At 48.6% G+C, this 14,762-nt stretch overlaps 1 protein-coding gene across 2 annotated transcripts in view; it reads left to right on the top strand.

Moving 5' to 3' along the window:
• The window catches only part of cfap299 (cilia and flagella associated protein 299), a 284,906-nt gene that overhangs the window by 230,820 nt on the left and 39,324 nt on the right, over positions 1 to 14,762 (top strand). For both annotated transcript variants that reach the window (XM_031816533.1, XM_031816526.1), the window contains exon 4: positions 4,096 to 4,238. In XM_031816533.1, the coding sequence (XP_031672393.1) occupies positions 4,096 to 4,238 (143 nt within the window). The remainder of the gene's footprint in view (positions 1 to 4,095; positions 4,239 to 14,762) is intronic.

Below are 14,762 nucleotides of genomic sequence, written 5' to 3'. Positions count from 1 at the left end.
GAGGTGGAGTCAGGATGGTGTAATGGAGGTGGAGTCAGGATGGTGTATTGGAGGTGGAGTCAGGATGGTGTATTGGAGGTGGAGTCAGGATGGTGTAATGGAGGTCAGGTGCAGGAGCGCAGATATAAAGAACAGGCACACTTTTATTTTTGTAAAGCGCGTAAACTAACACCACATAACATGAAAACAATTACACACAAAACATTATGGGAAACAGAGGGTTAAATACAAGTAGGAAATGATTGGGGAAATGAAAACCAGGTGTGTATGACAACAAGACAAATGGATATATGAAAACCAGGTGTGTATGGAACAAGACAAGACAAATGGATATATGAAAACCAGGTGTGTATGGAACAAGACAAGACAAATGGATATATGAACACCAGGTGTGTATGGAAACAAGACAAATGGATATATGAACACCAGGTGTGTATGGAACAAGACAAGACAAATGGATAAATGAACACCAGGTGTGTATGGAACAAGACAAGACAAATGGAACCCACTGCCCTGAAGAGGGAGGAGAACAAGTAGCCTTAAGGAACTGTCTTTTATCCCACGGCCGCACCGGGCAGGCCAACAGACAAGGGTGGGTTCTCTCTCCGCCTGGATTTTCCACTGACGCATGTAACTGAGGGGTGTACGTGGCTGTGTGTTCGTGTGTGTGAGACGTATGGCTGAGGTACCCACTCAGCAGATAACACTTGCACACACCCCTGCCAGTGCACCACTGTTCCCAAGAATGGGGACGGGTACAAGAGAGCCCTGCCGTGGTTTGGTGTCTGAGGGTGTCAACCTGCCTCTCCTCTCCTGTCCTGTCCTCTCATATCCTCTCTTGTCCTTTCCTCTCCTGTCCTGTCCAGTCCTCTCCTCTCCTCTCACTCTGTGTCTATATAGTAAGGGGATCTACAGATGGCTCCAGTCAGTCCTTAAGGTCATACAAATGTGATATCAGCCACTGAGCTATTCAGCCTGGATACTCTCACACACACACACACACACACACACACACACACACACACACACACACACACACACACACACACACACATTGGAAGCAGACAAATGATCTGTACCATCCAATGGACATGAGAAGATCATTACCTTGACCCAGAAAATATAAAAAACTATCGGCCTATATCGAATCTTCCATTCCTCTCAAAAATTTTAGAAAAGGCTGTTGCGCAGCAACTTACTGCCTTCCTGAAGACAAACAATGTTTACAAAATGCTTCAGTCTGGTTTTAGACCCCATCATAGCACTGAGACGGCACTTGTGAAGGTGGTAAATGACCTTTTAATGACATCAGACCGCGGCTCTGCATCTGTCCTCGTGCTCCTAGACCTTAGTGCTGCTTTTGATACCATCGATCACCACATTCTTTTGGAGAGATTGGAAACCCAAATTGGTCTACACGGACAAGTTCTGGCCTGGTTTAGATCTTATCTGTCGGAAAGATATCAGTTTGTCTCTCTGAATGGTTTGTCCTCTGACAAATCAACTGTAAATTTCGAGGTTTCAAGGTTCCGTTTTAGGACCACTATTGTTTTCACTATATATTTTACCTCTTGGGGATGTTATTCGAAAACATAATGTTAACTTTCACTGCTATGCGGATGACACACAGCTGTACATTTCAATGAAACATGGTGAAGCCCCAAAATTGCCCTTGCTAGAAGCATGTGTTTCAGACATAAGGAAGTGGATGGCTGCAAACTTTCTACTTTTAAACTCAGACAAAACAGAGATGCTTGTTCTAGGTCCCAAGAAACAAAGAGATCTTCTGTTGAATCTGACAATTAATCTTAATGGTTGTACAGTCGTCTCAAATAAAACTGAAGGACCTCGGCGTTACTCTGGACCCTGATCTCTCTTTTGATGAACATATCAAGACCGTTTCAAGGACAGCTACGTAACATTGCAAAAATCTGAAACTTTCTGTCCAAAAATGATGCAGAAAAATGTATCCATGCTTTTGTCAATTCTAGGTTAGACTACTGCAATGCTCTACTTTCCGGCTACCTGGATAAAGCACTAAATATACTTCAGTTGGTGCTAAATACGGCTGCTAGAATCCTGACTAGAACCAAAACATTTGGTACACTGGCTTCCTGTCAAAGCAATGGCTGATTTCAAGGTTTTACTGCTAACCTACAAAGCATTACATGGGCTTGCTCCTACCTATCTCTCTGATTTGGTCCTGCCGTACATACCTACACGTACGCTACGGTCACAAGACGCAGGCCTCCTAATTGTCCCTAGAATTTCTAAGCAAACAGCTGGAGGTAGGGCTTTCTCCTATAGAGCTCCATTTTTATGGAACGGTCTGCCTACCCATGTCAGAGACGCAAACTCGGTCTCAACCTTTAAGTCTTTACTGAAGACTCATCTCTTCAGTGGGTCATATGATTGAGTGGGTCATATGATTGAGTGGAAAGGCTCTGGAGCAACGAACCGCCCTTGCTGTCTCTGCCTGGCCGGTTCCCCTCTTTCCACTGGGATTCTCTGCCTCTAACCCTATTACGGGCTGAGTCACTGGCTTACTGGTGCTCTCTCATGCCGTCCCTGGAAGGGGTGCGTCACCTGAGTGGGTTGATTCACTGATGTGGTCATCCTGTCTGGGTTGGCGCCCCCCCTTGGGTTGTGCCATGGCGGAGATCTTTGTGGGCTATACTCAGCCTTGTCTCAGGATGGTAAGTTGGTGGTTGAAGATATCCCTCTAGTGGTGTGGGGGCTGTGCTTTGGCAAAGTGGGTGGGGTTATATCCTTCCTGTTTGGCCCTGTCCGGGGGTGTCCTCGGATGGGGCCACAGTGTCTCCTGACCCCTCCTGTCTCAGCCTCCAGTATTTATGCTGCAGTAGTTTATGTGTCGGGGGGCTAGGGTCAGTTTGTTATATCTGGAGTACTTCTCCTGTCCTATTCGGTGTCCTGTGTGAATCTAAGTGTGCGTTTTCTAATTCTCTCCTTCTCTCTTTCTTTCTCTCTCTCGGAGGACCTGAGCCCTAGGACCATGCCCCAGGACTACCTGACATGACTCCTTGCTGTCCCCAGTCCATCTGACCGTGCTGCTGCTCCAGTTTCAACTGTTCTGCCTTATTATTATACGACCATGCTGGTCATTTATGAACATTTGAACTTTAAACCGTCCCTTCGCCCATACCCAGGCGCGAACCAGGGACCCTCTGCACACATCAACAACTGACACCCACGAAGCATCGTTACCCATCGCTCCACAAAAGCCGCGGCCCTTGCAGAGCAAGGGGAACAACTACTTCAAGGTCTCAGAGCAAGTGACGTCACCGATTGAAACGCTATTTAGCGCGAACACCGCTAACTAAGCTAGCCGTTTCACATCCGTTACATAAGTAACAAGAACATTTCCCAGGACATAGACATATCTGATATTAGCAGAAAGCTTAAATTCTTGTTCATCTAACTGCACTGTCCAATTTACATGAACTATTACTGTGAAAGAATACCATGCTATTGTTTGAGGAAAGTGCACAGTTATGAACTTGAAAAGTTATTAATAAACTAGGCACATTTGGGCAGACTTGATACAACATTTTGAACAGAAATACAATGGTTCTTTGGATCAGTCTAAAACTTTGCACATACACTGCTGCCATCTAGTGGACAAAATCTAAATTGCACCTGGGCTGGAATAATACATTATGGCCTTTCTCTTGCATTTCAAAGATGATGGTACATTAAAAATACAAAAGAACTGTTGGTTTTTTCTGTGTATTATCTTTTATCAGATCTAATGTGTTTTATTCTCCTACATTCATTTCACATTTCCACAAACTTCAAAGTGTTTCCTTTCAAATGGTACCAAGAATATGCATATCCTTGCTTCAGGTCCTGAGCTACAGGTGGTTAGATTTGGGTTTGTCATTTTAGGAGGAAATTGAAAAAAAGGTGCTGATCCTTATTAGCAACAACCTGTTAACAGCAACTACCTGTTAACAACAACTACCTGTTAACAACAACTACATGTTAACAACAACTGCCCAAATCTATTGTGTTATATTGGGCCAAATGTGCCTAATTGGATCATTTACACACGGTTTCCTCCTGTCTCTCCTCCAGTCTATTATTTTCATAAGGGACCGTAACGCTCTTGGACAGGAGATCTCTGGCTATATCGACTATTCCCACAGACTGAAGACAGAGGACTTTCATCCATACTTCAATGGTAAGAAGAGGCTGCTGCCAAGAGCTACTGATTTAAGGTGAGCCTGTGTCTTACTGTAATACAGTAACATGCCCATATTGTAAAACCGTAACATGCCCTTATTGTAATACAGTAACATGCCTGTGTCTTACTGTAATACAGTAACATGCCTGTGTCTTATTGTAATACCGTAACATGCCTGTGTCTTACTGTAATACAGTAACATGCCCATGTCTTACTGTAATACAGTAACATGCCTGTGTGTTACTGTAATGCAGTAACATGCCTGTGTCTTACTGTAATACAGTAACATGCCCACGTCTTACTGTAATACAGTAACATGCCCATGTCTTACTGTAATACAGTAACATGCCTGTGTCTTACTGTAATACAGTAACATGCCTGTGTCTTACTGTAATACAGTAACATGCCCGTGTCTTACTGTAATACAGTAACATGCCCTTATTGTAAAACCGTAACATGCCCTTATTGTAATACAGTAACATGCCCTTATTGTAATACAGTAACATGCCCTTATTGTAATACAGTAACATGCCCTTATTGTAAAACCGTAACATGCCCTTATTGTAAAACCGTAACATGCCCTTATTGTAATACAGTAACATGCCCTTATTGTAATACAGTAACATGCCCTTATTGTAATACAGTAACATGCCCTTATTGTAATACCGTAACATGCCCTTATTGTAATACAGTAACATGCCCTTATTGTAATACAGTAACATGCCCTTATTGTAATACCGTAACATGCCCTTATTGTAATACCGTAACATGCCCTTATTGTAAAACCGTAACATGCCCTTATTGTAATACCGTAACATGCCCTTATTGTAAAACCGTAACATGCCCTTATTGTAAAACCGTAACATGCCCATGTTGGTTAGAGGGGGCTGGAGCTAGCAGTGTAAGGGTTTGAAGGGTAAGGAAATGTCTTTGTCTGGTATTGAAGATCCACAACTTAGATGTGAGTTGATGTGAGAGGCCAGTGGATGGGTTGGGACACAGGTTTTTAGCTAAAGAAAGACTCTGTGGTCAAAGTCCAGTGTCAGTGGTTGTGTCTTGGACACTCTGCCAGGGCACCAACTCTCCCCTTCACACAGAATAACCTGTTCATTCAATGTTTTCCAATATCCTAATTGAATTGAACACATCAGGGATGTCTGGTAAAACCAATTTCTGTCCTTGAGGGAAGCAGTAGTTGGTGAACCACTATGGCTGTATCTGTAATTTATTGGTCATTATTTAGGATCACTGTGTACATAGCACACACACACTCACACTCACACACACACCCCACACACACACACACACCTGGCAGCAGGGAACTATTGGAAGCAGAACCCTCCCTACATTCCACAAGTTCTGTCTCCTCACACCTAACATTCTCTACATCTCAGAGATACGCTAGAAAGCCCAGGAGGACAAACACACCTGGAGAGGAAAGAGGGTGTGGGTTTACCTTTAGCTCAAAAGTACACTTGTCAGACATGACAACAATACAGAACATTAACAATAGGTCAACCAATGAACTTTCAACTTTGGCCAGGATTCAAACCACCGCAGATTATCGCACTGATCTTGACTTGTAGAATGTTTACACTATGACAGGTGGAATTGAGTAGCAGCAACCAAATCACAAAGCTTAGCCTACTAAAAAAATATGTTTTACACATCACTTTTTAATATGGATGCTTCCAAGTGTGTGATATTATGGGATATCAAGTTAGCCCGAGTCAGTTACTTATGGGATTTCAAATCAAATATAGCCCTTCTTACATCAGCTGATATCTCAAAGTGATGTACAGAAACCCAGCCTAAAACCCCAAACAGCAAGCAATGCAGGTGTAGAAGCACGGTGGCTAGGAAAAAACTCCCTAGAAAGGCCAGAACCTAGGAAGAAACCTAGAGAGGAACCAGGCTATGAGGGGTGGCCAGTCCTCTTCTGGCTGTGCCGGATGGAGATTATAACAGAACATGGCCTAGATGTTAAAAAGTTCATAGATGACCAGCAGGGTCAAATAATAATAATCACAGTAGTTGTCGAGGGTGCAACAGGTCAGCAGCTCAGGAGTAAATGTCAGTTGGCTTTTCATAGCTGATCATTCAGAGTATCTCTACCGCTCCTGCTGTCTCTAGAGAGTTGAAAACAGCAGGTCTGGGACAGGTAGCAGGTCAGGGTTCCATAGTCGCAGGCAGAACAGTTGAAACTGGAGCAGCAGCACGACCAGGTGGACTGGGGACAGCAAGGAATCATCATGCCAGGTAGTCCTGAGGCATGGTCCTAGGGCTCAAGTCCCCCGAGAGAAAGAAAGAAAGAGAATTAGAGAGAGCATACTTAAATTCACACAGGACACTGGATAAGACAGGAGAAGTACTCCAGATATAACAGACTGACCCTAGCCCCCCGACACATAAACTACTGCAGCTTAAATACTGGAGGGGTCAGGAGACACTGTGGCCCCATCCGATGATACCCCCGGACAGGCCCAAACAGGCAGGATATAACCCCACCCACTTTGCCAAAGCACAGCCCCCACACCACTAAAGGGATATCTTCAACCACCAACCTACCATCCTGAGACAAGGCTGAGTCTAGCCCACAAAGATCTCTGCCACGGCACAACCCAAGGGGGTGCACCAATCCATAACAATTTAGCCCTAGTCAGTTACTTGTGGGATATCAACTTAGCCCTCGTCAGTTACTTATGAAATATCAATCAACCCTCCTAACCCTCCACACTCTCCCACCTCTCCACAACCCTCCTAACCTTCCACATTCACCCAACCTGCCACACTTTCCCAACCCTCCACAACCCTCCTACCCCTCAACACTCTCCCAACCCTCCACAACCCTCCTACCCCTCCACACTCTCACAACCCTCCACAACCCTCCTACCCCTCCACACTCTTCCAACACTCCACAACCCTCCTAACCTTCCACAACCTTCCTAACCTTCCACAATCCTCCTACTCCTCCACAACGTTCCTAATCCTTCTAACCCCTCACATCCCTCCACAACCTTCCAAAACCCTCCTAACACACTCTCCCAACCCTCGACAACCCTTCACACTCCCTCCTAACACCCACAACCCTCCTAACCCTCCACACTCTCCTAACCCTCCACAACCCTCCACACTCTCCCAACCCTCCAAGCCCTCCACTGTCCAAACCCTCCACAACCCTCCTAACCCTCCACACTCTCCCAACCCTCGAAGACCCTCCTAACCCTCCACACTTCCTCCTTTCCCCCCAACCCTCTACACTCCCAACCCTCGACGACCCTCCTTACCTTCCACACTCTCTCCTAAGCCTCCACAACTGTCCTAACCCTCCACACTCTCACAACCTTCCACAACCCTCCACACTCTCCCAACCCTTGACGACCTTCGAAACCCTTCACACTCCCTCCTAAACTTTCAAAACCCTCATATAACCCTCCACATAACAGTCCACAGCCTTTCGAACCCTCCACAATCATCTTACTCCTCCGCAACCTTCCTAAACCTCCAAACCTCCCACCTCCCTCCGAACCCTCCGAAACCCTCCACACTCTCCCAACCCTTGATGACCCTCCACACTGCCTCCACAACCCTCTAACCCTCCTAACCCTCCACACTCCCTCCTAACCCTACCCACCCTCCACACTCTCCCAACCCTTGACGACCCTCCACACTCCCTCCTAACCCTCCACAACCCTCCTAACCCTCTACACTCTCTCAACCGTCCACAGCGCTCCTAAACTTCCAAAACCCTCATAAAACCCTCCACACCCCTCCTAACACTCCACAGCCCTCCTAACCTTCCACAACCTTCCTAAACCTCCTAACTCTCCACATCCCTCCGAACCATTTACAAGCCTCTACAACCCTCCAAAACCCTCCACACTCTCCCAACCATCCACAACCCTCCTAACCCTCCACACTCTCCCAACCATCCACAACCCTCCTAACCCTCCACACACCCTCCTAACCCTCCACACTCTCCAAACCCTTCCTAACCCTCCACACTCTCCTAAACCTCGTTGACCCTCCTGACCCTCCACAGCCCTCCTACTCCTCCACAAACTTACAAACCCTCCTAACCCTTCACACTCTCCCAATCCCTCCACAACCCTACTAACCCTCCAAACTCGCCCAACCATCGATGACCCTCCACACTCCCTCCTAACCCTCCACAATCCTCCTAACCCTCTACACTCTCTCAACCCTCATATAACCCTCCACACACCTCCTAACACTCCACAGCCCTTGTACTCCTCCGCAACCTTCCTAAACCTCTTAACCCTCCACAACCCTCCGAAACCCTCCACACTCTCCCAACCCTTGACGACCCTCCAAACTGCCTCCACAACCCTCCACACTCCCTCCTAACCCTACCCACCCTCCACACTCTCCCAACCCTCGACGACCCTCCACACTCCCTCCACACTCCCTCCTAACCCTCCACACTCCCTCCTAACCCTACCCACCCTCAACACTCTCCCAACCCTCGACGACCCTCCACACTCCCTCCTAACCCTCCAAAACCCTCCTAACCCTCCACAATCCTCCTACTCCTCCACAACCGTCCTAAACTTCCTAACCATCCACAACCCTCCTAACCCTCCACACTCTCCTAAACCTTGTCAACCCTCCTAACCCTCCACACTCCCTCCTAACCCTCCACAACACTACTAACCCTCCACACTCTCCCAACCCTCGACGACCCTCCACACTCCCTCCTAACCCTCCACAATCTTCCTAACCCTCCACACTCTCCCAACCCTCGACGACCCTCCACACTCCCTACTAACCCTCCACAATCCTCCTAACCCTCTACACTCTCTCAACCGTCCACAACCCTCCTAAACTTTCAAAACCCTCATATAACCCTCCACACACCTATCACTCTACAGCCCTCCTATCACCTCACAATCGTCCTACTATACAACCTTCTTAAACCTCCTATCCTACCACATCCCTCCGAACCCTCCACAACCCTCCACACTCTCCCAACCCTTAACGACCCTCCTAACCCTTCACAACCCTCTACATCCTTGTAACCCTCCACACTCTTTCAACCCTCCTAACCCTCTACACTCTCTCAACCGTCCACAAGCCTCCTAAACTTCCAAAACCCTCATATAACCCTCCACACACCTCCTAACAGTCCACAGCCTTTCTAACATTCCACAACCTTCCTAAACCTCCTAACCGTCCTACCCTCCGAAACCCTCCACACTCTCCCAACCCTCGACGACCCTCCACAACCCTCCTAACCCTCTACACTCTCTCAACCGTCCACAGCCCTCCTAAACTTCCAAAACCCTCATAAAACCCTCCACACCCCTCCTAACACTCCACAGCCCTCCTATCCCTCCACAACCTTCCTAAACTTCCTAATTCTCCACAACCCTCCACATTCTCCCAACCCTCCACTCTCTCTCAACCATCCTCAATCCCTCAAATTGAGAATTCCACTGACTGTGGAGGACAGAGAGGGGATTACCATAGTGTGGGATTACCATTAATATACTGTTGATATTAGGGATGGATGTATTTATGGATATTCTCTGACCGTCTAGATGTAATCCACTCTGACCGTCTAGATGTAATCTACTCTGACCGTCTAGATGTAATCCACTCTGACCATCTAGAATGTAATCTACTCTGACCGTCTAGATGTAATCTACTCCGACCGTCTAGATGTAATCTACTCTGACCGTCTAGATGTAATCTACTCTGGCCATGTAGATTCTCTCTATCTATCTGTGGGCTCTATGGCCCCTCTATTCAATAAGCACTTGGACAGACTTGACCACCATCTCATGCAGAAACTGACTGACTTGGTTTACTTTTCAACCCTCTGTCGGTCAGTGTGTCAGAATTCTACCTTCAGTAAATGTCTGTTTCACTCTTGATGGATGAGATGCATTTGATCTGATTTGTATAGTGGTTCCTGTGTAACATTAAACTAAAGGTCTCTAAACACAGGTTCCATTGTTTCTTATTCAGTCAATGAGATCTGAACAACCAGGCACAGATGGTCCTGACTTACTTGTATGGTATGCCAAAATACTCCAAAACATCCTCTTTCCAGGGTAGGCTGAACATACTGAGGGCTTTGTAAAGCTAGAGGCTCAGATAGCTAACCTGCGTGCTAGTGGGAGCCTAGCTGTGTGTGTTTTTAAACCATGAAACATTGAACTTGAAGGATTTCTGCGCTGAAAGAAAAATCACATGGTGCCAAAACCGTATTGCCTCCAGTCCTCCTCCTCCAGTCAGTTTGTCCTCGCTGCTCCACTTTCTCCTTGCTGCTCCGCTCTCTCCTCGCTGCTCCACACTCTCCGCTCTCTCCTCTGCTCCACTCTCTCCACTCTGTTCCTGTTGCTCCACTCTCTCCTCGCTGCTCCACTCTATCCTCGCTGCTCCACTCTCTCCACTCTCTCCTCGCTGCTCCACTCTCTCCTCGCTGCTCCACTCCTCGCTGCTCCACTCTCTTCTCGCTGCTCCACTCTCTCCTCGCTGCTCCACTCTCTCTGCGCTGCTCCACTCTCTCCTCGCTGCTCCACTCTCTCCTCGCTGCTCCACTCTCTCCACGATCTCCTCGCTGCTCCACTCTCTCCTCGCTGCTCCACTCTCTCCTCGCTGCTCCACTCTCTCCTCGCTGCTCCACTCTCTCCACTCTCTCCTTGCTGCTCCACTCTCTCCTCGCTGCTCCACTCTCTCCACTCTCTCCTCGCTGCTCCACTCTCTCCTCGCTGCTCCACTCTCTCCACTCTCTCCTCGCTGCTCCACTCTATCCTCGCTGCTCCACTCTCTCCTCGCTGCTTTGCTCTCTCCACTCTCTCCTCGCTGCTCCACTCTCTCTTCGATGCTCCACTCTCTCCTCGCTGCTCCACTCTCTCCTTGCTGCTCCACTCTCTCCACTCTCTCCTCGCTGCTCCACTCTCTCCACTCTCTCCTCGCTGCTCCACTCTCTCCTTGCTACTCCACTCTCTCCTCGCTGCTCCACTCTCTCCTCGCTGCTCCACTCTCTCCACGCTACTCCACTCTCTCCTCGCTGCTCCACTCTCACATCGCTGCTCCACTCTCTCCTTGCTGCTCCACCCTCTCCGCTCTGCTCCTGCTGCTCCACTCTCTCCTCGCTGCTCCACTCTCTCCTCGCTGCTCCACCCTCTCATTGCTGCTCCACTCTCTCCTCGCTGCTCCACTCTCTCATTGCTGCTCCAATCTCTCCTCGCTGCTCCACTCTCTCCACTCTCTCCTCGCTGCTCCACTCTCTCCTCGCTGCTCCACTCTCTCCACTCTCTCCTCGCTGCTCCACTCTCTCCTCGCTGCTCCACTCTCACATCGCTGCTCCACTCTCTCCTTGCTGCTCCACCCTCTCCGCTCTGCTCCTGCTGCTCCACTCTCTCCTCGCTGCTCCACTCTCTCCTCGCTGCTCCACCCTCTCATTGCTGCTCCACTCTCTCCTCGCTGCTCCACTCTCTCATTGCTGCTCCAATCTCTCCTCGCTGCTCCACCCTCTCCACTCTCTCCTCGCTGCTCCACTCTCTCCTCGCTGCTCCACTCTCTCCACTCTCTCCTCGCTGCTCCACTCTATCCTCGCTGCTCCACTCTCTCCTCGCTGCTTTGCTCTCTCCACTCTCTCCTCGCTGCTCCACTCTCTCTTCGATGCTCCACTCTCTCCTCGCTGCTCCACTCTCTCCTTGCTGCTCCACTCTCTCCACTCTCTCCTCGCTGCTCCACTCTCTCCTTGCTACTCCACTCTCTCCTCGCTGCTCCACTCTCTCCTCGCTGCTCCACGCTACTCCACTCTCTCCTCGCTGCTCCACTCTCACATCGCTGCTCCACTCTCTCCTTGCTGCTCCACCCTCTCCGCTCTGCTCCTGCTGCTCCACTCTCTCCTCGCTGCTCCACTCACTCCTCGCTGCTCCACCCTCTCATTGCTGCTCCACTCTCTCCTCGCTGCTCCACTCTCTCATTGCTGCTCCAATCTCTCCTTGCTGCTCCACTCTCTCCCCGCTGCTCCACTCTCTCCTCGCTGCTCCACTCTCTCCACTCTCTCCTCACTGCTCTACTCTCTCCTCGCTGCTCCACTCTCTCCTTGCTGCTCCACTCTCTCCTCGCTGCTCCACTCTCTCCACTCTCTCCTCGCTGCTCCACTCTCTCCTCGCTGCTCCACCCTTCTTCGCTGCTCCACTCTCTCCTCGCTGCTCCACCCTCTCCTCGCTGCTCCACCCTCTCCTCGCTGCTCCACTCTCTCCTCGCTGCTCCACTCTCTCCTCGCTGCTCCACTCTCTCCTCGCTGCTCCACTCTCTCCTGCTGATCCACTCTCTCCTCGCTGCTCCACTCTCTCCACTCTCATCTGCTCTGCTCCTGCTACACCTGTGTGTCTCGGTTCGTTTGCCTGTGAAAATATTTGCATTGCTGTCCTCCTTTATTAATACGGAGGAGAAAGCGGTTCCTGGTCCTGAGGTGAATTATTATTTTGGTCTCAAGCATCTGGAGGGGGTATGAGACACCTGGAAGGCTCTATCAGACTATGAGACACCTGGAAGGCTCTATCAGACTATGGGACACCTGGAAGACTCTATCAGACTATGGGACACCTGGAAGGCTCTATCAGACTATGAGACACCTGGAAGGCTCTATCAGACTATGAGACACCTGGAAGGCTCTATCAGACTATGGGACACCTGGAAGGCTCTATCAGACTATGAGACACCTGGAAGGCTCTATCAGACTATGAGACACCTGGAAGGCTCTATCAGACTATGGGAAACCTGGAAGGCTCTATCAGACTATGGGACACCTGGAAGGCTCTATCAGACTATGGGACACCTGGAAGACTCTGTCAGACTATGAGACACCTGGAAGGCTCTATCAGACTATGAGACACCTGGAAGGCTCTATCAGACTATGAGACACCTGGAAGGCTCTATCAGACTATGAGACAACTGGAAGGCTCTATCAGACTATGGGAAACCTGGAAGGCTCTATCAGACTATGGGACACCTGGAAGGCTCTATCAGACTATGGGAAACCTGGAAGGCTCTATCAGACTATGGGAAACCTGGAAGGCTCTATCAGACTATGGGACACCTGGAAGGCTCTATCAGACTGTGGGAAACCTGGAAGGCTCTATCAGACTATGAGACACCTGGAAGGCTCTATCAGACTATGGGACACCTGGAAGGCTCTATCAGACTATGGGAAACCTGGAAGGCTCTATCAGACTATGGGACACCTGGAAGGCTCTATCAGACTATGAGACACCTGGAAGACTCTATCAGACTATGGGACACCGGGAAGGCTCTATCAGACTATGAGACAACTGGAAGGCTCTATCAGACTATGAGACAACTGGAAGGCTCTATCAGACTATGAGACAACTGGAAGGCTCTATCAGACTATGAGACACCTGGAAGGCTCTATCAGACTATGGGACAACTGGAAGGCTCTATCAGACTATGAGACAACTGGAAGGCTCTATCAGACTATGAGACACCTGGAAGGCTCTATCAGACTATGAGACAACTGGAAGGCTCTATCAGACTATGAGACACCTGGAAGGCTCTATCAGACTGAATAATTTCTCCTGGTTTGGTTATTAGTGGAATAATTTCTCCTGGTTTGGTTATTACTTGTGGAATCATTTCTCTTTGGTATGTCCACACACCCAGCCAGCCTGTCCTTTCAGCACAACAACATAAATCCCAGCCAGCCTGTCCATATAGTCAATTATACTACATACATAATCTAGCTGGACTACAGTGTAGTAGTGTATTTGCCAAATGCCTCCTAGTGTATTCCACATTGATAGTGTAGGATTCAGACCCTTTTCACAATTTTTTTTACTTCTATGAATGTCCTTGAGTGGCCCAGCCAGAGCCCGGACTTGAACCCGATCTAACATCTCTGGAGAGACCTGAAAATAGCTGTGCAGCAACGCTCCCTATGAATGGGAGAAACTCCCCAAATACAGGTGTACCGTGTATTGTATTGTCATACCCAAGAAGACTCGAGGTTGTAATCGCTGCCAAAGGTGCTTCAACAAAGTACTGAGTAAAGGGTCTGAATACTTATCTAAATGTGATATTTGCAACGTAGACGCATGCAGTCAGGAAGCAGGTGCAGTTAGTAAGTTTAATAATAACGAACATGGAGCGACACAAAACAAGAGAAGAGTCTGACATTGAAACATAAACATAACTACCTGCATAGTGGCTACGACTCGAGATGATAGATTATGGGTTATGGGTTATGGGTGCGCTGAAAACAGGTACCCCGAATCGTGGAGACGTGACAGGTGCGTCAGCTTTTTTTTAATTTTTTTACCTGGGCAATATGTAAGCGTGAAATCGAATCTGGTGAAGATGAGGGACCACCTGGTTTGGAGCGGGTTCAGTCGCCACGCTGTCCGTATATACTCCAAGTTCCGATGGTCAGTGAGGATGAGAAATGGGTTCTTGGCGCCCTCCAGCCAGTGTCTCCACTCCTCTAATGCGAACTTCACCACCAGGAGCTCCCGATCGCCAACATCCTAGTTCCTCTCATCCATCATGACTCCTGGCG

Source organism: Oncorhynchus kisutch, linkage group LG3 (genome assembly GCF_002021735.2).
Source record: "Oncorhynchus kisutch isolate 150728-3 linkage group LG3, Okis_V2, whole genome shotgun sequence".
In the NCBI taxonomy this organism is placed as follows: domain Eukaryota; kingdom Metazoa; phylum Chordata; class Actinopteri; order Salmoniformes; family Salmonidae; genus Oncorhynchus; species Oncorhynchus kisutch.
The sequence above is the reverse complement of the archived record's forward strand: the minus strand, read 5'-3'. Positions and strand labels throughout refer to the sequence as shown.